General features: G+C 38.9%; 1 protein-coding gene across 1 annotated transcript in view; it reads right to left on the bottom strand.

Moving 5' to 3' along the window:
- Positions 1–25743, bottom strand: part of DCC (DCC netrin 1 receptor) — a 1293116-nt gene that overhangs the window by 707720 nt on the left and 559653 nt on the right. Inside the window, exon 3 of the mRNA XM_070779092.1 lies at positions 1292–1576. Within this exon, the coding sequence (XP_070635193.1) occupies positions 1292–1576 (285 nt within the window). The remainder of the gene's footprint in view (positions 1–1291; positions 1577–25743) is intronic.

Below are 25743 nucleotides of genomic sequence, written 5' to 3'. Positions count from 1 at the left end.
TGGGTTTCTCATCTGATTGACCGAGATACATTATTTAGGCTATGTGAATATAAATATTTAAAATTTTTGTGTATCTAATGGCTGCCTAAATAAATGCATGCTCGTGCTGGGAATAAACACTACATTTGCATCTGTCGCTGCCCAGAGAATGGAAGGACACAGTATCACTGATGGTTATTGACACAATTAATCAGTATCCCTGTGACAAAGAGTCCACAAAAGAGTTAGAAGAGATTTTAGAGACATCCTTACTAAAGTCTTGGAAACTTTCAATCGAATTACCAGTTTGCATTTGGAATGACATATGGATGTTACCCTCTACTTAGCTAAGTGACTTGTAATAATTACACCCAGGATGTTGAGACAGAGCCAAAGTCAGTGCTTTGACAGTGAGTCTGTCACAATTACTTAAGTGTTGCTTTTTTTGTGAGTCTCACAAATGAGTCTAAGCAAATCCTAGAAATAAAATTAAATGAGAAAGTAGATATTACTGGGCTGGCCAGAAAGTTCATTTGGGATGTTACAAAATATCCAAACAAACTTTTTGGCCAACCCAATACACAGCCCTAAGAAGGTAGCAGCTATTGGACAGGATCTTAGAAAATGTCCATTCCAATCATCGATTATTTAGGAGAGAAAAATGAGGCCAGAGTCCTAAGGATTTTGCAGGGAAGAGAGAAGGAGATAAGAGATGGAGAGAAACAGCTTTCTTTATCATATCAATCACACTGGATTGTAGCTACTTCTATGTCCAGAACTCAAAAAATCCAGGCTCTGTGTCAGTCTTAGTCATTTCTGGATCCTTAGTATTTAGTGCAATGCTTCTCAGAAATGAGTGTATATATGGATGAGCACATGAATGTTCAGTATTACCTTGGGGAAGGCTCTTAACCTTGCTAAACCTCACCTTCATCCTCTGCAAACAGGGATAAAGGTAACTACTTCTTAGACTATTATCAAAGGAAAGTTTAAAAAAAATAATAGTGTTCAGCAATGGACTTTGCACAAAGCAGCACTTGTTAAGTATTAATGGAATGAGTGAGTGAATGAAATCAATCATAACGAAAATACCCATTTCTCTGGAAAGTTCTACCACAAGACATGGAAAGGTAAGAAAAGCTTTTGGCATATCCTTTTCTAATGGTTCAGTTAGAAAAGAGGGAAAATATAAAACTAAACCCAATAAGCAATACAGAACTTAAAAACAACTTCCAAATACATGTTCAAGGAAAAATTATTCAAACTACTCTAGACAATATAATTCTGAAGAGAATAAAGAACACTGCAATACCTGATAAGATTCTGACTTCTGCTTCATTTCCTGTTCTTGAGCTGGCTGGATTCCGGGCTAAGCATCGATAGATCCCAATGTCCCCCGGTTGAAGTCGACTGATCTGCAAGGCTCCAGAGGGCAAGACCACCACTCGGGAGTCGCCAGGGATGGGAGTCAGGTCTTGCTGGTTTTTCTGCCAGTGTATTGTTGGCATCGGCTCCCCAATGACTTCACACTTGAGTAACACCGTGTCACCCATGAAAGCCGTGATAGATTCTGTCTGGGAGAGGAACCTCAGGGGTCCTAGGAGAAACATGAAGAATGAAGAATAAATCTTTCAGATGAGTCACAATCATCCCCAAATAAGATAATCATATCTGTATTCTTGATAGAAAACCAAGATAAAAGTACTTTGGTCACATAATGCACAGAGTTGACTCACTGGAAAAGACCCTGATCCTGGGAAAGATGGAGGGCAGGAGGAAAAGGGGTAACAGAGGATGAGATGGTTGGATGGCATCACCGACTCAATGGACATGAGTTTAAGAAAACTGGGAGTTGGTGATGGACAGGGAAGCGTGGCGTGCTGCAGTCCACAGGGTTGCAAAGAGTTGGACACGACTGAGTGACTGAACAACAAAAGCAGTTTCAAGAAAGATGGGCCATATTAACCATCAATTTTAGTAACAGAGAACAGTCTTTCACAGATTGACTGCTTAAGATAAATAATCATCAGAATTTATCAGTTATGCTGTGGCAGAATGAAAAAATGTTTATGTAGGAATTAGACTTTTTTTTTTTATTTCTAGCCTGTCTGGGCCACCTATTCCATGTGAGTCTTCCAGTAACTTGTTTCATTTCTTTGGGCTATAAAATGGGATAACAATAAATTCAGCTCATACAACTACTGTGATGTTCATTTGAAATAACATGTAAAAAGATACATAGATAATTAAGCAAAGGTAGGGAAAAAAGAAAAGAGAAAAATAAATAAAAACTGACCACTACTGAGCATAAAGCATGGTGAGAGAAGCCTCCTCCACCATGCTGTTGTATATAAAAAGGTAGAAGATATTTGGAGCCTACCATCTTGAACCTCCTTCTGTGAATAGATGGATTACTTGTGACCCTAATGCTTTGGCCATGAAAGCATTTCTTTATGATTGCAAACATATCTGAATGAGTTTCGTCACCACTGATGGATCCTGGCAATTTTACTTTCTAGAGTTAATTCAAATCAACAATTTTAATTTCTTGATTTATCTTCTATTCATCATAGTTATATTCTACTTTTTAAAAAATTTTTACTGGGTTTGGTTTCATTGTATGTGCATTTCACAATAAGATTTGATTCACTCATCAGTTTGGGTTTCATGTCAAGTTTTTCTGCTCATATTTATCTTACTGTAATTTTTATTTTATAGATTTATTTTAACTAGGCCAAAATTTCCTAGGTCTTGGTTTAAATTTTCTAAGGAAACTTTCTACCAATGTTTAGTCAATAACAAATTCTAATGTGTTCAGTGTGAAATACCGTTAATTTTATTTGGGGGTATATTAATTCTTGGGGTCGCAAAGAGTAGGACACGACTGATCGACTGATCTGATCTGATCTGATATTAATTCTTACAAACCTAACTCTCCAGGTAATCTGATAAAAGTTTTGCTGGGGTGAAAAGTGCGAAGGCAAAACAGCCTAAGTTAAAACATCATAATTTAACGTGGGAGACAATCAGGAATGCTGTGGAGAAGTCTCATATTCTAGGTTAAGGTAATATTTCATGTCCCTTTCAGAGATTATTCTTTTGAGCCACAAGATAGCTGAATTCATGAAAAAGGAAATCACATCAATATTATACTCAGAATAGATAAAGGTTGCCAAAGATGGTATGCCACTTTTTATAGTCACAATCCTAAACAGACCTACAGAGCTGGAGATGTGACATTATGGTTCAGCAAGAACAAATCATTCTAGACCACATGGAAACAGTAACTTTGATGCACATGTTAATTTATCAATTGAAATTTATCCTACACATAGGTACTAAAATTACTCATCTGGAGTCTGTATCCGTGGAGCTATGAGTTTGTCTCAGCAGTGCAGATGTTTCTACAGTGGGAGCCAACCATATGCTTAATTTTCTCCTTACTTAGCTAACTGGAACTAATCTCTAACTATGCTGGATCCACTACTGAATGAAGACCAAAAGAAATCAGTTAACTTGTGCCCTGCCTCATTGTTCCAAGTCCAGTTTCCAAGCCGTTTGTAGTGTAGAATCTCGGGCACATTCAAAAGAAGGCAGCTTAATCTACTACTGATTAGCTTCAATATGGATTTAAAGCATGCAGCTGAACAGAGAATGGTTTATATATACTACATTAAGCAAATCTGCAATGACATGTGGCCAGATGTCATGACGGTTACATGGGTCAAGATATTTTTCAAATGTATTCTTTTTAATGGCTGAGTAATACTCCATTGTGTATATGTACCACAGCTTTCTTATCCATTCATCTGCTGATGGACATCTAGGTTGCTTCCATGTCCTGGCTATTATAAACAGTGCTGCGATGAACATTGGGGTACACGTGTCTCTTTCCCTTCTGGTTTCCTCAGTGTGTATGCCCAGCAGTGGGATTGCTGGATCATAAGGCAGTTCTATTTCCAGTTTTTTAAGGGATCCCCACACTGTTCTCCATAGTGGCTGTACTAGTTTGCATTCCCACCAACAGTGTAAGAGGGTTCCCTTTTCTCCACACCCTCTCCAGCATTTATTGCTTGTAGACTTTTGGATTGCAGCCATTCTGACTGGTGTGAAATGGTACCTCATAGTGGTTTTGATTTGCATTTCTCTGATAATGAGTGATGTTGAGCATCTTTTCATGTGTTTGTTAGCCATCTGTATGTTCTAATGAGGTGGATGAAACTGGAGCCTATTATACAGAGTGAAGTAAGCCAGAAGGAAAAACACCAATACAGTATACTAACGCATATATATGGAATTTAGAAAGATGGTAACAATAACCCGGTGTACGAGACAGCAAAAGAGACACTGATGTATAGAGCAGTCTTATGGACTCTGTGGGAGAGGGAGAGGGTGGGAAGATTTGGGAGAATGACATTGAAACGTGTAAAATATCATGTAAGAAACGAGTTGCCAGTCCAGGATCGATGCATGATACTGGATGCTTGGGGCTGGTGCACTGGGATGACCCAGAGGGATGGTATGGGGAGGGAGGAGGGAGGAGGGTTCAGGATGGGGAACACATGTATACCTGTGGCAGATTCATTTTGATATTTGGCAAAACTAATACAATTATGTAAAGTTTAAAAATAAAATAAAATTAAAAAAAAATAAAAGCATAAAAAAAAGAGATATTTTTCAAACACATTTCTGACTTATTTGATAATGTTCTTCTTGGTGTCCATCCCTAGCATTTTATTTTATAGTTAAGGAAACATAGCTTGGGAATAATTTACCCACACCTATGAGTTATACATTTTATACAAAGTAGATAAGAATAAAACATTTGTGATCAGCTGACAGAATATCTGGATACTTTTATATATTCATATATATGGTCCTGTACAAGTTAACACACACTGGATAAAATTCTAAACATGTATTTTACATCTGAATGTCTGTGGTATTCAAAAACTTCACTTGCAGAGTTCTAGACTTAGAATGAAACATAAATTGAAAGAGTAATTCAAACTGTACTCAATAGACGATTCCTCTATATAAACTTCATCTAGCCCGAAGAATCATAGATAAGGCATGAGACTGTATATGAATATAATTAGGCTTGATGGAATTGGCTACTATTGCGCATGCTTATTCACTATGCATTCTATGGTGATTTCAGATCTTAACAAACAGGGGGTGGGGATCGACTTTAACTTAAAATTTAATGAAACGATGTTTGAAAACTTCAAATAGTGGATTATTTGACATAGAGAGAAAATATAAACATGATTTGTATCTTTTCCTTTTTGTCTCTACAAAAGAAACCCCACATATCAAAAAGCAATTCTAAGTTTGCGAGGTTCTATATGGCTTGAATTAGTGCTCCCGATATTGTGCTACCTTTGTGCACTCACATCTCATGGCAGTGTAACAAACCAGCAACAGTATTAAAAGAAGAAGTTATAGCCTATCAACTTAGCACCATATTTTCAAGGCACAAGTACAAGCACCTAGTTATAAACATTAAACTCACTGCAATTTATAAGGATGAAATACAATATTCTCATAAGTCATTTAATGCTCTAATTCAATATAAAGACATAGGTATAATTTTAATTATATCCTTATGAAAAACAGTTACTTGCTCATCAAGAGCCTTTTCATGGAAAGAGCATGGTTCAACTCATTGGATCACATTTGACTAACTGTAAGCATAATGGGGGGCTTCCCAGGTGGCTCAGTAGTAAAGAATCTGCCTGCCAATGCAAGAGATGCAGGTTTGATCCCTGGGTTGGAAAGATCCCTTGGAGAAGGAAATGGCAACCCACTCCAGCATTCTTGTCTGGAGAATCCCTTGGACAGAGAAGCCTGCTGGGCTACAGTCCATAGCGTTTCTAAGAGCAAGACATTTCTTAGCAACTAAACAACAACAATCATAGCAAGAATGGTATTCCTATCACTACCCTTTTCTCGCCTAAATCCATCCTAAACATAGTCAAAAGATTAGTGTTTCTAAATCACCAAAAGTTTTGGTTTCACTCAAGAAACTCTAAAATTCCATTTTCTAGTATCGTCTTAGACAAATATCCTGTTACCCAAGAATCCACACAGTGTTCCTTCCAGGCTCACCTTCCATAACTCCTGCAAAAGAATACTCAGATCTATTGACCAGGTCTAGACCTGGCTCCTTCTTGATGGTATTTCTCATTATATTTCCTCTAAAGAGGTATACCTTCTCCCCTAACATCTACCTACCAAAACTGTCGTTCTTCTTAGAGTACTAAGTCAAAAAACCCTCTTTTCCTTAATCTTACTTATTGGAAATCATCTCTCAATCCTTTAATTTTTAAAGGACGTAAAGACAGTATGACAGTTGATGGTATAAATAAAAGGATTATCAGTATTTACATGTTTGTATATGTATTTTTAAGTCCACAGAGCATAGCAAATATCTACTGAAAGAAAAAAATATAGATATTTACTGAGGTTCTGTGTCTATGTAGACTATTGCAAGACCGCAAATTTTGATAATTGCATTTGAGTGCTGGTTTATCACTTTCTTACCTACTCTGTGGCAGTTTGGGACAACAAATAATACACCTGGGTGCCAGATTACCTTGTGTCACTTCTGTGGTTCATCATTTAGCCAAATCTTGGCTTATTAAAAACAAAAAACAAAACAGAAAACAGAACAGACAATTCAACATAAAGAGCAATTGATCATCTCTAACTGTTAGAGGCTGCTTTTTGACTTGGCATCAACCAACTGGGTTGAATTCTGGGATGGTGCTTCTGGTAATTTTAAAAACCAAGTGGAACCTCCCTCTTCTCTCTGGGAATGTCCCACTTTTGGCCAAGAATAGACAGCATTGTTATTTTTTTTTTAATTGTTGCTCCTTTCCTCCATTTGACATCAGTCTGTAAATGGAGAAACAATACCAAAACAATATTACAATGAAATATCCAAAGAACAGAAAACCCTAAATAAACCCTCAAAGTTGGCCTCAGGGTCTACATTTCACAAGAACCATCAACTCAACCTTCACGCAGTGTGACTCATTGGAGAACTATCAGATCCAGATCAATGACACAGGAAACTTGAGTTTTATCATTGATCCTACTCTGTTCCTTCATAAACTACCTCCTTTCCTTCCCACAACAGCTCTTCGAGTAACTGTCGCTACCTTACAGATGGACCTTGGAAGCAAACTCATTCAAATGTTTACATTATGTACAATTGTTTAAAGAAAGTTTTGTCCTGAATGATACTCTTTTAAATATCCTATTTTCCCAAGCTAAGTGAAAATGTCCCCAAAAGAGTTCCTTTTATATAACGGTACCTCCTGGCTCCTCAACCCCCAAGTATCAGCATAATACTTGTAAACTCCTTTTAGTAAGTACACTCTGCCCCAGATTGAATTCTTACAAACTTCAGCCTGAATAATTTTGCAATTAAAAATAGCACATGAACCTATGGTTGGTGTTTCTATGGAAGCCTTTCACAGTTAGCCTTGGGGGAAGGCTGTTTGCAAGAATGAATTGTAGTCAAAGTTCCTATCTTCTTGGTTAGCCTGGCCCAGGATTCTAAGAAACTTTTAGGCTTGTCAGAGAAGTCTCATCACAGCTAACTGGCAGGTTTACACATTACCTGCACCTCTGTGTATTAACAAAGACCAGCACCTATTACTGAGGAGGACAGTTCAGGAAAGAACACGCTGTTTATACATAAGGACAAGTCAGACACGTATATGTGGTGACTCCATTTTATTCCTTGCTATATGATAAGGAATGATAAACACAGACACTGATAACTCAGATTTTATAAGCTGCTAATAATAAAAGTGCCTGTGCTTCAACATTAGGAATTTTACTGATGTCAACTATCCTAATTACAGTTGTATAGGAAGCATTACATGTTAGCAAGAGATATATAGCCATTATGAGTGTAACAAGGAGAAATGGGTGTTCCATATTTCAGTTTCTAAAAGGATCCTTCCTAATTCTCCAGCTAATTTTAACACTAAAACGATTCATTATCTATTTATATAGCTTACTTTGTTAAATGTTGCTCAAGGCCTAATAAACAGCCATAACTACAATTCTTTTCTAGAACATTTACTAACTATGGACTGTAGCCTATGAGGCTCCTCAGTCCATGGGATTTTCCAGGCAAGAATGCTGGAGTGGATTGCCATTTCCTTCTCCAGAGGATCTTCCCAACCCAGGAATTGAACCCAGGTCTCCCGCATTGCGGGCAGACGCTTTACCGTCTGAGCCACCAGGGAATCCCTTACTAACTATACTAAGACTTAATTACCTGGTATTTAATAGTGCCAACATAGTACCAGAATTCTCATGTCCTCAGAGGGGCCTTCCCCAAATCTAGATAGAATTATTCCTATGTGCCTCCAATTATTCCTATGTGCCTCCTTTGCAACATTCACTTCAGTTATAATTTATTAACTGTGGAATTAATTTAATAGCCATCTTCCCAGCTAATCTGTAAATTCCAGATAAGTAGAGCTGGTTCTATTTTATTCTGTATTCTCAACACTTAGCCCAGTGCATGGCATATCATTATCCATCAGTATATGTTGAATGAAAAGATATGCATGCTGGATTAGGGAAACATCCCAGACTCTTATACATTGGGAAATGTAGGAAGAAGAGCATACAAAGATTTCTTCATGGAAAGTGAAAAAGGGTTGAAGCTATTAAACAGACAAAGTCAACCCATACAGATCTTTATTTGAAAAGACTGGGGGAGGGCACGTGTCCAGTGCATCCATGGAAATTTTGTCTAAGCCCGATAAGTTTAAATTGTGGAACAGTGATATTTCTAACGAGATTTCCCCATTCTTCCTTCAAATCACTGTCCTGGGAAACAAGCTTATCAATGGTCTCAGGACCAGCCCCGTCCCAGCTGGGACAGACTGGGTAGCGGCTCCAGTCATCAGTCAGGCTCTGGCCAATACATTTTTTTTTTCCAAGAGCTCAGCACAACCAAACTGTTGGCTGTCAGCTGGGCAGTAGAAATGTTAATAGCAAAGCAGCAAACATTTTTCATTTGGGCTTTTCCTTTGTGATGCTAAAAAATGAGGTAAAAAATCACCATGGCAATGAATACAAAGCTGGTAAATCTGCAGGGACATCAAAAGTGTTAGGCTCTCAGAATTAAAATAATGAGAACAATAGTCTCTCCGCACCCTTCTACCCATGCGCTCATGGGCACTCACACACACCACATGGGGTAGCAGAGAAACCTTTCCACGGGCGCAGTCACCAAGTTTGAAGAGCTTAGACATGCACTCTCATCCATTTAAACCTAAACTACCTCTGCTTTTTAAGCTGAAGTGGACATACTCCAGTGGAAACATTCCATTCCAGGTTTATGCCAAGACTCTCCTCTTCCCCCTGGGAGGCCTCTCCACCCACAGCGCCCCCAGACTGGGCCTATTCCTTCTTTTATATTCTAATCTCAATGTGGCACATGCTTCTGATTTGCTCTCTGGCCTCCTTGGCAGACTATCAGGATCCCTGTCTCCTCCTATAGAAGGGCTAATTATTAAGTAATTAAAGTTCATTTAATACAAACAGACATCAATCGGAGGACAGACCTTGCAGTTGCAAACCCTGTCTTGCTTTTAAATATTCAGCAACGTGGTCATATCCTGCGACCGCCAGGGGAGAGCTGCCTTCAATGCTTTGTTCGCTCCAAATTAAAGCCTCACAGCTACGTCCCTTCAAAGCCAGACCTTGTTTGCCCCCTTTTAATTTTCAAATTAGCCCAGGGGGAGAGAATAGACATAATTCAAAGAGAGGTTTTCCAGATTTGGTTGCTTTTCAGCAGCCAAAATACCAACAAAGGATTCTTAGAATACATGATAAGCATATTTCTCTATGTTCCTCTGAGAGTTATCATTTCCCTTCTTTAGTTTTTTCCCCAAGTTTTTGTTTTAGCATCTTCATTTTCACTGGTGAAATGACAGGCTCCTAGGTGGCTGGCTGAAAAGTGGTGGCTGGAATGTGGCATTGCAAACCAAGTCTAGGAAGTGTGTCTGGCGGGTACCAGCCACTCTCCTCCAGTGTGTGGTCTGGGAAGAAGTATCCATGTGGCCGATTAGTTGAACTCACAAGGATGTAACAGAAGAAGTATGAAAGGGAAAGAAAACTGTAGGCAAATGATACAGTTTGTCCAGCTGTGCAAGATTAGAAGCATGTACATAACTCATTTCCCTGGCAAAAAAAAAAAATTGGGAGAAATGTCATCATATAAGACTTTCTTGGAATCACCCATGTGGTTTATTCAACATAAACACTCTAGGGACTGCTCTGGTGGCTCGAGTGGCTAGGAATCCACCTCTCAATGAAGAGGACACAGGTTCCATCCCTGGTCTGGGAAGAACCCACATGCTGTGGGGCAACTAAGCCCACGCACCACAAGTATGGAGCCTGTGCTTGGCAACAAGAGAAGCCACAACAATGAGAACCCCACGCCCGGCAACTAAAGAGCATCCCCTGCTCACTGCAACCAGGGGAAGCCTGTGTGCAGCAATGAAGACCCAGCACGGCCAGAATTAAATACACAAATAAAACACTCTCTAACGGGCTGGTATTTTCCCAGATCTTTCGAAACTGATTACACATTAGACTTGGAATCAAGTGGTCATTTTGGGAACTCCTGTAATCCATGAGTGATCAAGAGTCAGTTTGAATAGAGGTCTATCATCATTTCATCAACTTGCCTTGTTAGGTTCTTGGCCTTCATATCCATTGGAGCAATTCAGGATTCTCCAAGTCACCCCTGTTAATAGCAGCCTTAGGGCCTCTGGTAGCCAACATCACACCTTCGTAAGAATTCGAAAAGGGTGCTCTCTTTGAAGGGATGAGTGTACAAAGGTGTTCCGTGGGATTGGCTAGCAAATCTAGACTTGGGCTTCAGGGCCTGCCTAACCTTTGCTTGGAGACTGTTCTCACACATGAACTATACCCATGTAACTGACAGCTCTGTCCACCCTCTCTTGACTTCATGATCCGCAATCAGTCAAGCATGATTCAGCTTGGCTCATCCATGTCTTTTGTTAAGTCTAGGATCAACAGAGGCAGATCTTAGAAGCATGTTTCCAGGTAGCAAGTTAATAACTATTTTTCCTCATCCTTCTGAGCTATTATGCAATATGTATTTCCCAGAACATGAATAAATAATGAACAGAGCTATATCACCTCTTCCTCAAAGTTACATGGTATTATATTCACAGAGAGAGATTCTTTTTCAAATTTAATCAAATCATATTGAACATCAATGCCATTTTTGTCCTATGAGTTGATACACTGCCTTTGAAAAGTGATTCATCAATGTATATCATAACAATGGAACTCAAGAACTTCACTTCTAGGAATTTTTCCATAAACATATAAAAAAAAAGCTATACACACACACACAATTATTCAGTACAGCATTATTTAAAATAGTAAACATTAGAATATGAGCTAATTGCTGATTATTATAAGCAACTGATGATTGCAGAAGCAAATTATGGAATATCCAGCATACTTAACATAATACAACCATATAAAATTGTTAATATTTTTTAAAGTGAAGAAAATTATTTCTTTTTTTTTTCTCTAGAACAAGCATATCTGAAAGTATACAAAGGGACATTTTGCTAATGATTCTAACCCTCTATTCAGTGTGGATTAAAAAAAAAAAAACAACTATTCACAAGCATATTGATTTTCATGAAAAGATGTTTACTTCCATAGGCTTTGACAATAACTTTATTTTCATTCTCTACTTTGCAGATAAAATTCTTATTACAAAACCTGAGATTGGTTTATAATCAATAGTAATGAATAATTTTACAGAATTCAGGCTCAGGCTTTCCATCAAGCTTAAATTTCATTACGCATGGCTAACAAATGGTCACAACATTCATGAAAGCTGATTATGAATGTGGCTGATATTTGCTGGGTCAACCTGTAAACTGGGCTTGTTTCAAGGCAGGCAAATCATCCAAACAACAGAAAAGCAAGCTTTTAAAGTTGTATGACTTTTTGTTTTACATCAAGTAACTGTCACCAGCCCTTCCCTACTATCTAGGTTCTCCAGATAACCCTGCCACAAATCTCCACCACCACTGATTACATCATCTTATGGGAATTTCCAAAGTACTTTTCGTTCATTCACTTTTTCAGTCAGTGTGGTGGTTAATTTCATATGTGGATATAAGTACGCCATGGGGTGCTAAGACTTTCGGTTAAATGTTATTCTGAGTGTATCTGTGAAATGTTTGTAGACTAATATTTGAATCAGGAGACTGAGGAAAGCAGACTGTCCTCCCTGGTGGGGCTCATCCAGTCCATTGAGGCCTTGCACAAAACAAAAAGGTGGAGTAAGAGGATTCACTCTTTCCGCCTGACTTTGAGCTGGGACACCAGGTTTCTCAAGCATTCAGACTGAAACCAGAACCAGCACTTACACCGTTTGCTTTACTGGATCTCTTTACTGGACTCTTTGCCAACCGCAGGAGGATTTCTCAGCATCCATAGTCTCATGAGTTTCTCTGGAGAACTCAGAGTAACACAATCAGTCAACATTTACTGGGGCTCCTAACATGTGGCAGCGGAGGCTTCCCTGGTGGCTCGATAGTAAAGAATCTGCCTGCCAATGCAGGAGAAGCGGCTTCGATCCCTGGGTCTGGAAGGTCCTCTGGAGAAGGAAAGGGAAATCCACTCTAGTATTCTTGCCTGGGAAATCCCATGGACAAAGGCAGGCTACAGTCCATGGGGTTGCAAAAGAATCAGACACAACTTAGCGACTAACACGACAACATGTGGCAGGCAGCGTCCTGATGGCCTGAGAAATATAATGATGAAAACTGATACTAGCTTCTCTCACTGAAGAGCTCCTCTGGATTTTGAAAGTCCAAGGGAGACGTGTGAGATTCATATTCATCATATTTCTTGAGTGAAATATGCTAAAGCCCCAATAACAGGAGAGCCCAGACAAAACTTAGCAGGAGATAACCCTATTAGTCTCAAAGCTCACTGAAACAATAACCTATTGAGGGACTTCCCTGGTGGTCCAGTGGTTAAGAACTTGCCTTCCAATGCAGGGGATTCGGGTTCAATCCCTTTGGGGGGACTAATATCTCACATGCCACAGGGCAATAAGCCTGTGCAGAGCAACTAGAGAAAGACCACATGCCACAGTGAAGGCCCAGCACAGCCAGAATTTTAAAATAACAACAATAATTTAAAAAGAATCTATTGGGTTATGATTGTTTCAAACTTTTCACTGAGTGTATCATCCAAAGGATTAAATACTTTTCTACCTGTTAATAAATTATCCCAAATGCTGACTTTTCTTGCTACCAGTAGCACTGATTGAATACATACTAGGCACTATATAAGGTATAATAATATGAAGTATAGCCTCTTCCTGGCTGTAAAGGGCTCTACTAAAATTCCCCAGAAACATCTTGTATTTTCAGCTCGTTAGGTAGGACCATCCTCCTTTCAATATAAAGGATTTTTTTCCTGTTAAAAAAATATGACTGACTCCCATATTTAGAATTTGTAGACACAGATCAAAGAAAGGAGAAACCTAAATGGAACAAGTTTTCAGCGAAAACAGTGGTTTCAGCTCAATACCTACCTCTATTTCAGTATATAATTGATTAAAGTTAATTTGATAACAAATGAAGTGAAAGTCACTCAAAGAGTCAGGCCAACTCTTTGCAACCCCATGGAATACAGCCCCTGGAATTGTCTAGGCCAGAATACTGGAGTGGGTAGCCTTTCCCTTTTCCAGGACATCTTCCTAACCCAGGGATTGAACCCAGGTCTCCTTCATTACGGGCAGAGTCTTTATAGCTGAGCCACAAGGGAAGCCCAATAACAGCTAAGATTCACATCAAATATATCAAAAAGATTAAATTCTTTGTCTGACAATTCCAGTATCATTTTTCCTCCCCACAAAATCTACCTGAAATATGAGAATCAAGAAACCCCAGCAGAAATAATCATTTACATGAAAAACTTCTGGTAAATCTATATAATTTAAATTTTGATTTGAAAGTACCTACTGGGAGAAAATTGGAGCTAATGAGACATTTGCATGCAGTTCATTTGCACAATGGAAATGGGAAGACAAAATACATCACTTCACTGCTAAACATGTATGATTTTCTACCTTCTCTACTGAGACCTTGAGGAAATCAAACCATTTAAGAAATTACCAAAAATTTGTAGCTTGTCCCAGAGTTACCAAATATCCCTGATAGGATGAGCCATTCAAATGAAAAAAAAAAATGTGTCTGATGCCAAAATTCAATTCATATTTTGGGATTGTTTCAAACTCACCGGAATCAATATCTACCACAAGAACCTGAACTAATCATTTATTAATGCTAATGCTTTAATAAATACCTAAAAAATGCTTAGCATTAGGTATACAAAAAGACAACATTAAAAGATATACACTCTTCTATAAAAAGATAACACTACAAAAAGATTAACATTACTTTGCCAACAAAGGTTTGTCTAGTCAAGGCTATGGTTTTTCCTGTGGTCATGTATGGATGTGAGAGTTGGACTGTGAAGAAGGCTGAGTGCCGAAGAATTGATGCTTTTGAACTGTGGTGTTGGAGAAGACTCTTGAGAGTCCCTTGGACTGCAAGGAGATCCAATCAGTCCATTCTGAAGGAGATGAGCCCTGGGATTTCTTTGGAAGGAATGATACTAAAGCTGAAACTCCAGTACTTTGGCCACCTCATGTGAAGAGTTGACTCATTGGAAAAGACTCTGATGCTGGGAGGGATTGGGGGCAGGAGGAGAAGGGGACGACAGAGGATGAGATGGCTGGATGGCATCACTGACTTGATGGATGTGAGTCTGAGTGAACTCTAGGAGTTGGTGATAGACAGGGAGCCTGGCGTGCTGTGATTCATGGGGTCGCAAAGAGTCGGACACGACTGAGCGACTGATCTGATCAATGCTTAGCAATCATTTCCTGTTGAAAAATGTCAGTAAATTAGACAACAGTAGGTCATCTTTCCTGAAAATCTTTCCGTGTGGAGTCATTCTAGTGGGCTCGATAGTATCTGATACTTGGACTTAGAGTAAGATGGAAAAAGGACATACCTGGGCAGTCAGAGAGAGGTATTTTTCCTGTTTCTTAGGGGTATGGTAGTAAATAAAACATTCCTTCAGGACAGCTTTAAGTCTCAAGTATGAGAGTACTTAAACACTTTCATGGAATTACAGATAACACTACTTCCAAACTTGTTTATGCTCTTTCCTGATCTTATGATCAATTAGCATAAAAAATATTAAAGTATTAGGAATTATTTCTTAAAAGGGAACACGGTTCAATAGATACAAATGAGCTTTGAAGAGCAGGGGGCGAAGAGGAGCATGGCAAAGGGTTAGACTAAGGGAGTCATATATTACAGATAATTCAGACAGAGCACCAACTTGGTAAGTTTGGATTTCATTCATTATTAAGGAATTCTGAGCAAGAAAATTACGTGATCAGATATACAATTTTTGAAGACCATTCTTGTGTCTGTGTAGAGGACGAGTGGGACTGAGGTCACAGGTGAAGCCAAGAGTGGAAACAAGAATCTCACGAACGGTAGTCGAGGTGAAAGAAAACGGGGTTTGTATTGGGAGAGAAACTCACACTGGCAGTCTTGTCCTCCCACCCCTGGGGCTGGGCCTGGGCCTCAAATCCTCACAGAGCCTGATCTGATTTACCTCTTTGTATAAGAATCTTTTTCCATTTCAGACTCCGTGGATGTTCCTTTGTTCTGATGAAGAGTGTATGTCATTGATCCTTAGGCACATTCCCAGTCTTCAGTATTTCAAACTCCACAGCGAGGGTCTGGAGAATTTTCTACTGTGGCACAGAAGGGTGCAAGCAGACCAGCTGCCCGGTGCCAGCTTTCTGGGGACCCCCTGGCCATGGGGAAACACTGCCCACTTGTTTATCTGAGTAAAGCACTATTCCATCCAGTGCTTGGCTGCATTTTGCTTGCCTCGGCAACTCTGATACTGAGATACAGTAGACAGAAGTGTCTGGAGTCCACCCCTGGGAAGGATAACAAGTGCCCAGTGCTCTGTCCCCCAGCTCGGGTAAGGGAGGTAATAATGAGAACAGGAAACAAGAGAGAGGCTAGATACATTTTGAGGCAAAATCAACAAAACCTGTTGAAGGCTGAGTGTGGGTTGTGAGGGAAAGGGATAGATCAAGAACCAGCCCTGGCTTCAAAAAAAAAAAAAAAAAAAAAATTAGGTTGTGGGAGAAGGGAATTTGGCTTGGGTTAAGTGGGTGTATGCGGTAGTTTGAAGGAAGCCAGAAAAAAAGGACACTTAAAGAGATGTGGCACTAAAACTTGAACAACAGTAAGAGACCAAGGAAGTTACTGGCTGTCAAGCTCTGAATCTCAAAGTTGAAAGGATTAGAGGTCATCATCAAAGTTCTTTCCATTTGTAAAATTATATAACCATGTGATTCTATGTTTAAACAACTTAATATGTGGCCAGACCTTACAGTCATCCAACATTTAACAAAACTAACACAATAGAGAGTATAAATTATTGGAGATACAGAAGTAAATCAAACATTCCCCATCACTGTCCTGATAGAGCTGCCAGTCTAGGAGAGATACGGTGCTCATCCGACATTTATCACAAAGACACCAAGAGAGACTTAAAAACAAGCTTGGAGATTGACGCTATGAGTGATTTTGATTTGTTAGTCGCTCAATCATATCTAACTCTTTTGCAACCCCATAGACTCTAGCCCACCGGGCTCCTCTGTCCATCAGATTTCCCAGGCAAGAATGTTGGAGTGGGTTGCCATTTTTTTATCCAGGGAATTTTCCCAACCCATATATTAAACCCACATCTCCTGTATCAGCAAGTGGATTCTTTACCACTGAGCTACCAGGTAAGAGAGGAGCCAATAAAATCTCCCCAATATTGCAAAAACTGACCAACTCAAGTTAATGTGAACAATTCTTGTTCCTTTATTATCCCAAGTGAACTACCTTGTCATTTATTGAGCCTTCTCATTTAGTCCCTCTGATTTACTTTAGCTCTGTAGATAAAACTCTTGTTGTCAAAGGCTATCTAAAATATTGTTATTTTTAAGACATACAGCTTTTCAACTAAGAGAAGATCAAAAGTATAAGTTTCCAAAAGCTAGATTTATCCTAAACTTTGCCAAGTTCTTTGAATTGACTTTGAATGAAAATTTGCTCTCTTTGAAGCAAACTCTTATGTATTTCACTCTTCTCTTGGCTTTAGCATTTGAGGATTTGAGACAATGTTTAGAGTGATTTACAGATACTACTTCTGTGTCAGAGTGGTGTTTGAGACACACAGGACATCTTATTGTAATCTCTATTCATCCTTTTGGGAAATATGCTGCTGAGTTGAGTCTTAGATCAAGGATCATCTATTAAGATACCAATGAAATCCATCAATCTTAAGTCCCTTATGAATTATGTGTGGGATGCATCTTTAAAGCAATTTCTCACCACTAAATATATTAAGGGTTAATCTGATTTTATTGGGGATCTCAGAATATAGCATTATTTCTCAAATTTCTCATCAGATATGTACCATAGTGAGTATATTTTTCCTGGGTTTATGAGGTCATTCACTCTCCATATCTATCTCCTGCAGTCATAGTAGCAAAATGCCCTGTTAGAACTAGTCTTCTCATTTAGCTTCTGAACATGGCTTCCTACTTCCCATCTGACTGCTCAGCTTTGCCACCCCTCTGCTCTCTGCCTGATTTCTTTACTTCTTCACACTTTCTGAGGGCTGAGCCTTGTGTGGATTTGTTTACTGTTCCAGCCTAGGTGTCTGGTACTTAATAGGCACTCAATACACATTTGATGAATGCACAAGTAACTGAATCCAACTCAAGCTTTCAGGTCCAAATCACATCTATTTTCCCTTTGCTTCTCTGATATCCCATCCAATATATATTTTGCTGGCTCTCATTTGGCAATCCACAACCAGTCATTGATATATTACCTTATTTTCATGCATCTCTAGTTAAATTTTAGGTTGCTCAAGGATATATACATTTCTCGATATTTTGTGAATATTCACAGCTCAGTGTCTCATATAGGGAAAACATCAAATAATACCCTTGTTTTAAGTCTGATCACACTTAGGAGTGATTATTTCTGCTTTACCCCTTTACTCAAAGGGCCATCTGTTAAGAAAACTCTAAAACAGTTAGCTTCAGTTGATTCATTTCATCTTAAAGTTTTGATAGCAGATCTTTTCCATTTCAGAATATTTTAATGGTGGCCTCAATCTGTGCAAAAGTCTCATTAATTGCAATTTAGAACCTATAACTTGCAATAACTTAGTTCTTAAAGAGTTGGACTATCTTTAAGGCAACTATCAAGAGATTTTGCAAGCAAAGTAATTGGACAAAAACAATTTACAGTGCACTCTGCACTTTTAACGTGACTCCTCTGGATTCTGAAATATGGGACATGGTTATGCAGTTTTAGTCCACTTATGAAATCCCTGCTTTACAGGGATGGTTTGATGTCACTGTACACGCCTCTCTAAAAGTAATCTATATGCTTTCTGAAAGTAAGAATAATATTTCAATTTCTACAGTCTCTTCTGCCCAGCACAGTTCCTTTGCAGTAGTATGTGGTAAATGGTAATTGATCAATTAATTATTAAAAGCTGGGTTTTTCATCTGTATTCCTTCCATAATCTTTGTAGCCTCCATTGTTATCATCATTTCCAGAACTCTCAAGTGAATACGAATATAAACAAATATTAGTTTCTTCATTTAAGGCTGAAAGAGACCTTAGAGATGAAATAAATCTAATCATTTCAATTTATGGAAAATATGTGTCAAATATACAAAATTAACATTTTACCCCATTGTCAATATATTTTTTCCAATTTTTATATATTAGAGATTCTGTATATCTCAGAGTATATGCCTATATCTGTGATATTTATACGCACATACATGTGCATGATTAATAAGCATTCAGACATGTAAATAGATACAGATACATAGACAGCATGTCTGAATGCTTATTTATATGTGTACAACTATAGGCAAATATATACATAGATAACTACGTTTCACGTGGATTTATGTATACAAACACACACATTCACTTCATACATATTCCTACAAGATGTATAGTTGACTATTAAGCAAGTGGAGAATTGAGCAAAGTGCTCATATTAAAATAGCGTATTGTCCCTCATTGTTAAGAAGTACTTTTATCTTAAATAATTAGACAATTAACCCAATTTTTCTCACCATTGTTATATCACTATTTTCCCTTTATAAAACACACTTTTCATACTTGTTCTCTCCACTAAATTTTTCAAGCAATCAAAACTTAGATTTAAAGAATAAACTGACTCCAGTTTTATCATTTAGAGAAATGGTAATAGCCTTATAAATCAGGAGCTTGTCCATTATACAGTTTTTTTTTAATATGATTCAAACTTATCAGCAAAGATGCCTTATTATTCACACCAAATTGAACTGCTAATTTTCAGAGAAAAATGCACCTGTGGAAAAAGAAAATATACCTTTAAATTGCGTTATCCACTGACAGGACCACATACTGTTTTGTCCTTGTTGTTAATGCAGAAATCAGAGGGTGTAAATCTCTTCATCTTCCTGTCAGCACTTCTGGTCAGGGTGTTAATGGCTTGTAGCCAGGAAGGTGCATAGGCTTATAGCCAATCAGCAATGAAACCATTTAATCAGCTTTTCAAACAGGAAGTGCAAGTTGAGGAGATAGGGGAGCTCTGCACTAATGCATTTAGACGGAAACATCTTAAATCTCTGATTAAAACAAGGGACAAATAATCTTAATCCTCTGCGATATAAAGTGGGTAGAAGAGATCCACTTCATTTATTAAGTGGTCTACTAATCTTACCAATTGAAAATAAATTATCAGCATCTGACCAGATTTCTTTTCAAAGGGTAAAACCGGATACCCCCTGCCAGATAAAAGTACTCTATGTACCTTCAGAGAGGAGAAGCATCAGAAAGGTCTCTTGCTTAGAAAAACTAACACTTCTATGCACAGATGGTTTGGTCTGGTACAGAAAGTGTAAAGTGTCTAATTCTGAGACAAGCTGGACTGAAAAATCCTGAATGATGATCAATAACAGTTGCATGAACTACACAATGAGACTGTAGAAATGTACCATTTGACATTCTTCAGGGGAAATAAACACAGGAAGTTGAGATAATTGCCTAAAATATCTTGGGAGAAACACCCTGATATCCACCAGGGTTGTATTATAAAAAGCATTCAAGTTGCAAGTAATTTATTCAAATACTTGTTAATAAATGAGAGGGAAAATGGTCATCATGAACAAGACCTAAAAATAAATGTTAATACAATTAGTGTTTTTTATCTTAACTTCCTAGTACTAAACTCTGAACAAATGCCTTTTGCTGGAGCTATCTCTTTGCAGTCAAAATGGCATGAGTAGAGAAAACACAATGTAAAGTACTAAGCAGCACAAAGGGTAGAAAATAAAATGCTTAACTCTCCATTTCTACAAATAAATACTAATGCCAACTTTAAAAAAAAATCATTAAGTTTTTCTAAAATGCTTGGAGAAGAGATAGTGAAAGGAAAAATGAGCTACCTTAATTAGGTCTAAACGTTGCAGAGTGAGAACAAGATTTAGATAAAAATACAAGCAATCTGCTGCTGCTGCTAAGTTGCGTCAGTCGTGTCCAACTCTGTGCAACCCCATAGACAGCAGCCCACCAGGTTCCCCCGTCCCTGGGATTCTCCAGGCAAGAACACTGGTGTGGGTTGCCATTTCCTTCTCCAATGCATGAAAGTGAAAAGCGAAAGGCAAGTCGCTCAGTCGAGTCTGACTCTTCGCGACCCCATGGACTACAGCCCACCAGGCTCCTCCGTCCATGGGATTTTCCAGGCAAGAGCACTCTACACAGTCTTTATTGGAGATGAGGAATCAGGCTTGCAATACCAGCTGTAAACTGACTCAAAACCTTGCTTTTCTTTTCTTTAACACAGAAATGTCTCCCATATTTGCCATGGCAACTCCATTCCAAGCTAGTCCTCCTCCTGGTGCACTAGGATAACCTACAATGTATATCTGGGGGCTGGGGGGGAGGCTTGCATGGCAACCCAGTGGTAAAGAATTCGGCTGCAATGCAGGGGACACAGGTTCAATCCCTGAGTCAGGAAGATCACCTGGAAAAGGAAATGGCAACCCATTCCAGTACTCTTGCCTAGGAAATCCATGGACGGAGGAGCCTGGTGGGGCTACTGTCCATGGGATCACAAAAGAGTCAGAGACTACAGTTAACAGCTTGAAACAAAAACTCTAGAGCAAAGGTCAGCAAACCATATAGTTCATTGGCCAAATCTGGTCTGCCACCTTTTGTAGGACCCATAAGCTAACCAGGATTGAACAAAAGCAAAAAAAAAAAAAAAAAGAAGAAAAGTTATGACATGTGAAAATTACATGAAATTCAAATATCAGTATCCATAAAAACTAAGTTTAATTGTATGGGCGGTGATGTCCATTTCCTGACCTATTGTCTATGGCTGATTTCAAGCTACAGTGAAAGAGTTGACTAGTTGTGGCAGAAACTACGTGACCTGCAAATCCAGAAGCATTTATTATCTGGTCCTTTAGGAGAAAAAAGAATTTGAGTCCTTGATCACGATAATGCTGATTCAGGAGTTCTAAATTAACTAGCCAATTTCACTCAGTTAGTCAATGTGGTTGGGAGAATACGCTTACCCATCTGGCGTATCTGACCTACGTGAACAATCGCACAAAAACAGATACCTTAGTTCCTTACCATTCCATGCAGACACAGCCCCGAGGGCACCTGCTCACTTCCAATGTAACTGTTATGAAGACAATAAAGGAGGTAAAAGAAAAGCCTTATGAAACAGCTTTTTTCCACTTCCTTTTTGGTCTATTCATATTTCTACAGTTGCTTAGCTAATAAGTAATACAGTATTTATTATAACAGGAATTGTGGAATTTCCAGAATCTTGTATTAGAGAAGTTTAAGCAAGGAAGAAGTTCCAGTACTGTTGCCTCCAAATTGCAATCAACATGGCATTTCAGCTTTTCTTCCTAAACTTGTTGGGTAAAACAAATGCAAGATAGGATCAGAAAATGATGAGTTTGTTTCTGGAAGTGTAAGAAGTTCAAAAGATAAAAGAGCTAACAAATTTCTTCATATTTTTCTACTTATATTCCCATGTATTGACTATTTTTAAGACCAACTCCTCTGGAGGCAGTACGTTCAGGGACCTTGGCACAGTGATTTATTAATTTATTCAACAAGTGTTTACTGAGCACCTAGTATATTCCAGAAACTACTCCAGGAATTAAGAATAATAAATCAAAAGGGAAAGAAAAGAACTCTTCGCTAGTAAAAGAAATTACATACTTGTGTACCAAGGTCCACATAGTCAAAGCTATCAATTTTTCCAGTAGTCATGTACAGGTGTGAGAGTTGGATCATAAAGAAGGCTGAGTGCTGAAGAATTGATGCTTTTGAACTGTGGTGCTAAAGGAGACTCTTGAGAGTCCCTTGGACTGCAAGGAGATCCAACCAGTCCATCCTAAAGGAGACCAGTCCTGAATATTCATTGGAAGGACTGATGCTGAAGCTGAAGCTCCAATACTTTGGCCACCTGATGCGAAGAGCTGACTCATTTGAAAAGACCCTGATGCTGGGAAAGATTGAAGGCAGGAAAAGAAGGGGATGACAGAGGATGAGATGGTTGGATGGCATCATCGACTTGATGGACATGAGTTTGAGCAAACTCTGGGAGAGAGTGAAGGACAGGGAAGCCTGGTGTGCTTCAGTCCATGGGACTGCAAAAAGTTGGGCACAACTTAGCAACTGAACAACAAGAGGAATTAGGAAATAAATTGATAAAAAATAAAGTATGAGAGACGAGGATGACTATCATGAAAAAAGGAATGTAAGGAAAGGGGTTTAAGTGCATGTGGGCTGGGATCTAGGAGGTCATTAAAGGACTTACCTTCAAAAGACCTCAATGATGTGAGGGAGTATGGCCATGAGGTTATGTTTGAGAAAGCATGCCAAGCCCGAGAGAAACACATATGCAGAGGCTCTAAGGTGGGCACCAGGAGGAAGGCACACGGATGGTCTATGGAGGATGTAACACTGAATCAGCTCCAAAACCTACTTTAAAGGTCACTCCAGGTATGTAAGAGAGATAAAGTCCATAAACGTTTCTAATCCAAAGTAGAAACTGTGCTACAAAAGAAGGAAACAGATTTTAAAGTGCCAGAAGACAGTCTTTCAGACTCAGAGTATAAGAATAGTTTTTGAAGAAGCAAATTTTACAGACTGCTACTTTGTTTTTGTACTGTTTAGTTTAGGGTTTTTTTCTTTAATTGAGTTACAGTCAATGTACAATGCTATGTGAGTTGCAGGTGTACAATAGTGATTCACAATTTTTAAAGGTATATTCCATTTATAGTTACTATAAAATAGTGACTATATTCCCTGTATTGTACACTGTTATCCTTGTAGCTTATTGTATACATATTAGTTTGTATCTCTTACTCTCCAATCCTATATTGCCCTTTCCTTCTCCCCTCGCTCTACTAGTAACCACTAAATTCTCTATCTGTGAGTCTGCTTCTTTTTTGCTTCATTCACCAGTTTGTTGTACATTTTAGATTTCACATATCCTTGGGTCAGGAAGATCCCCTGGAGAAGGGAATGGCTACCCACTCCAGTATTCTTGCCTGGAGAATTCCACAGACAGAGGAGCCTGGTGGGCTACAGTCCATGGGGTCTCAAAGAGCTGGGCATGAGTGAGTGATTAACACTTTAACTTTCACTTACAAGTGATATCACACAGTATTTTTCTCTTTGACGTATTTCACTTAGCGTAATACAAGTCAATCCATATTGTTGCAAATGGCACGACTTCATTTTTGTGGCTAAGAAATATTCCACTGTGGGCTTTCCTGGTGGCTCTGTGTTAAAGAATCTCCCTGCTACTGCACAAGCCATGGGAGACAAGGGTTCGATCCCTGGATCATGAAGATCCCCTGAAGAAGGAAATGGCAACCCACTCCAGTATTCCTGCCTGGGAAATCCCATGGACAGAGGAGTCTGGTGGACTGCAGTCCATGAAGTTGTGAAAGAGTCAGACACAACTGAGTGACTAAACAACAAACAACAAATATCCTAGTATATAGACTTCTTTAAAGGATGGCTATGAAGCAAGGTAGAAGGAGGACAAGAGGCAGGAAGCACAGGATCAGAAAACACTCGGGTAATACCCCAGTCGGTGAGTGGCTTATGTTTGGTTTGTATTGCAGAATGGAGTGGATAAGAGAGGAACATGAGAGATGACAGTGGAAACCAAAGGAGAGAGGGATTGTGGGGGGAGAAGGGAGCCAGTGCAAGATCATGAAGGCTGGGGAAGAGAGTTTAATCCTGCAGACACTTAGGATGACTGATCTATGGCTGCAGGATACTATGTGTATAATTGATGTTATGATTAATATTGCTTTTAAATGCTAAATTGGGGATGTGTTGGGGTGACAGGGAATGAGCAAACAGACACACATGTAGATAAATGGAAAACAGTATTTGCCTCTAAATTCTTCAGTAACCTCAGAACTTTGACTGACTTTACCTTAGAAATTTTCATTATACATCTTATTACACTGAGAAAGATAGATGACCAAATCTTTCCTGAAGTTTTGGCTCCTTAAACATCCAGAAACACACACAAGTGTACACACACACACACACACACACACACACACACACACAGTCTCTTCCTTGAGACCGGTAGATCTCAACTGGGCATGGGGTTCTCCCCCAAGGGACATTGGCAATGTCCACAGGTATCTCCCGTCTCCTCACTGACCACTGTGGCAACCACATGCTACAGGCATTTAGTAGGTTAAAACTAAGAATGCTGCTAAACATCCCTCAATCCCCCACAACACAAAATTATATGGCCCCAAAGTCAACAGTGCTGAAGTTGACTTAGAACAATCCACACCATGGCACTAGTTTCAAGAGTAGGTTAAGCCAGATCAAATACAGTACGCATTCAAGTTAAATTTGGAGTTTAAATAAGTAATAAATACATTTTTGGTATAAGCATGTCCCATGCACTATTACAGATGTAATCACACCAAAACATATTCATAATTTTTATCTAATATTAAAATGTGAATGGGCATCCTGTGTTTCTGCAGAATCTGGCAAAGATGCTCTAGGAAGATGGACAGTCTGAAATAAGAGATAATAAACTGCTGAGAATTGAAGGGGTAGCCCCAGAGCAAAAGCCAGGGGCAATTTTAAAGAGGATGGATGGAAGCCCTGAATTTCTAACGGCATCATTTCTCCCTACATCCCTGTTTCAGTGACCACTGGGAATGGACTCATGGACCTCACTCTAGACTACTGATTCAGAATCTGCAGTTATAAAGATCCCCAGGGGATTCATAAGCACATTAAAATTTGAGGTGCACTGATCCAGACCATTCCTGGTGGCCATTAAAACACAGAATTAACCCTAGCAATAAAGGCCTAGGATATGGACATTGCCACCATAAAGCTTAGTTCTACAGCTTGAAGAAATACATCTAACTCCTTTTTATAAACTCTAACCTCCCACAATAGACTTTCTTAATAGCATAATAGTTGAATAATGTACTCATTAAGAATTTATGTTTTCATACCCCAA

The sequence above is a fragment of the Bos indicus genome, chromosome 24 (assembly GCF_029378745.1).
Source record: "Bos indicus isolate NIAB-ARS_2022 breed Sahiwal x Tharparkar chromosome 24, NIAB-ARS_B.indTharparkar_mat_pri_1.0, whole genome shotgun sequence".
Taxonomy (NCBI): Eukaryota; Metazoa; Chordata; class Mammalia; order Artiodactyla; family Bovidae; genus Bos; species Bos indicus.
The sequence above is the reverse complement of the archived record's forward strand: the minus strand, read 5'-3'. Positions and strand labels throughout refer to the sequence as shown.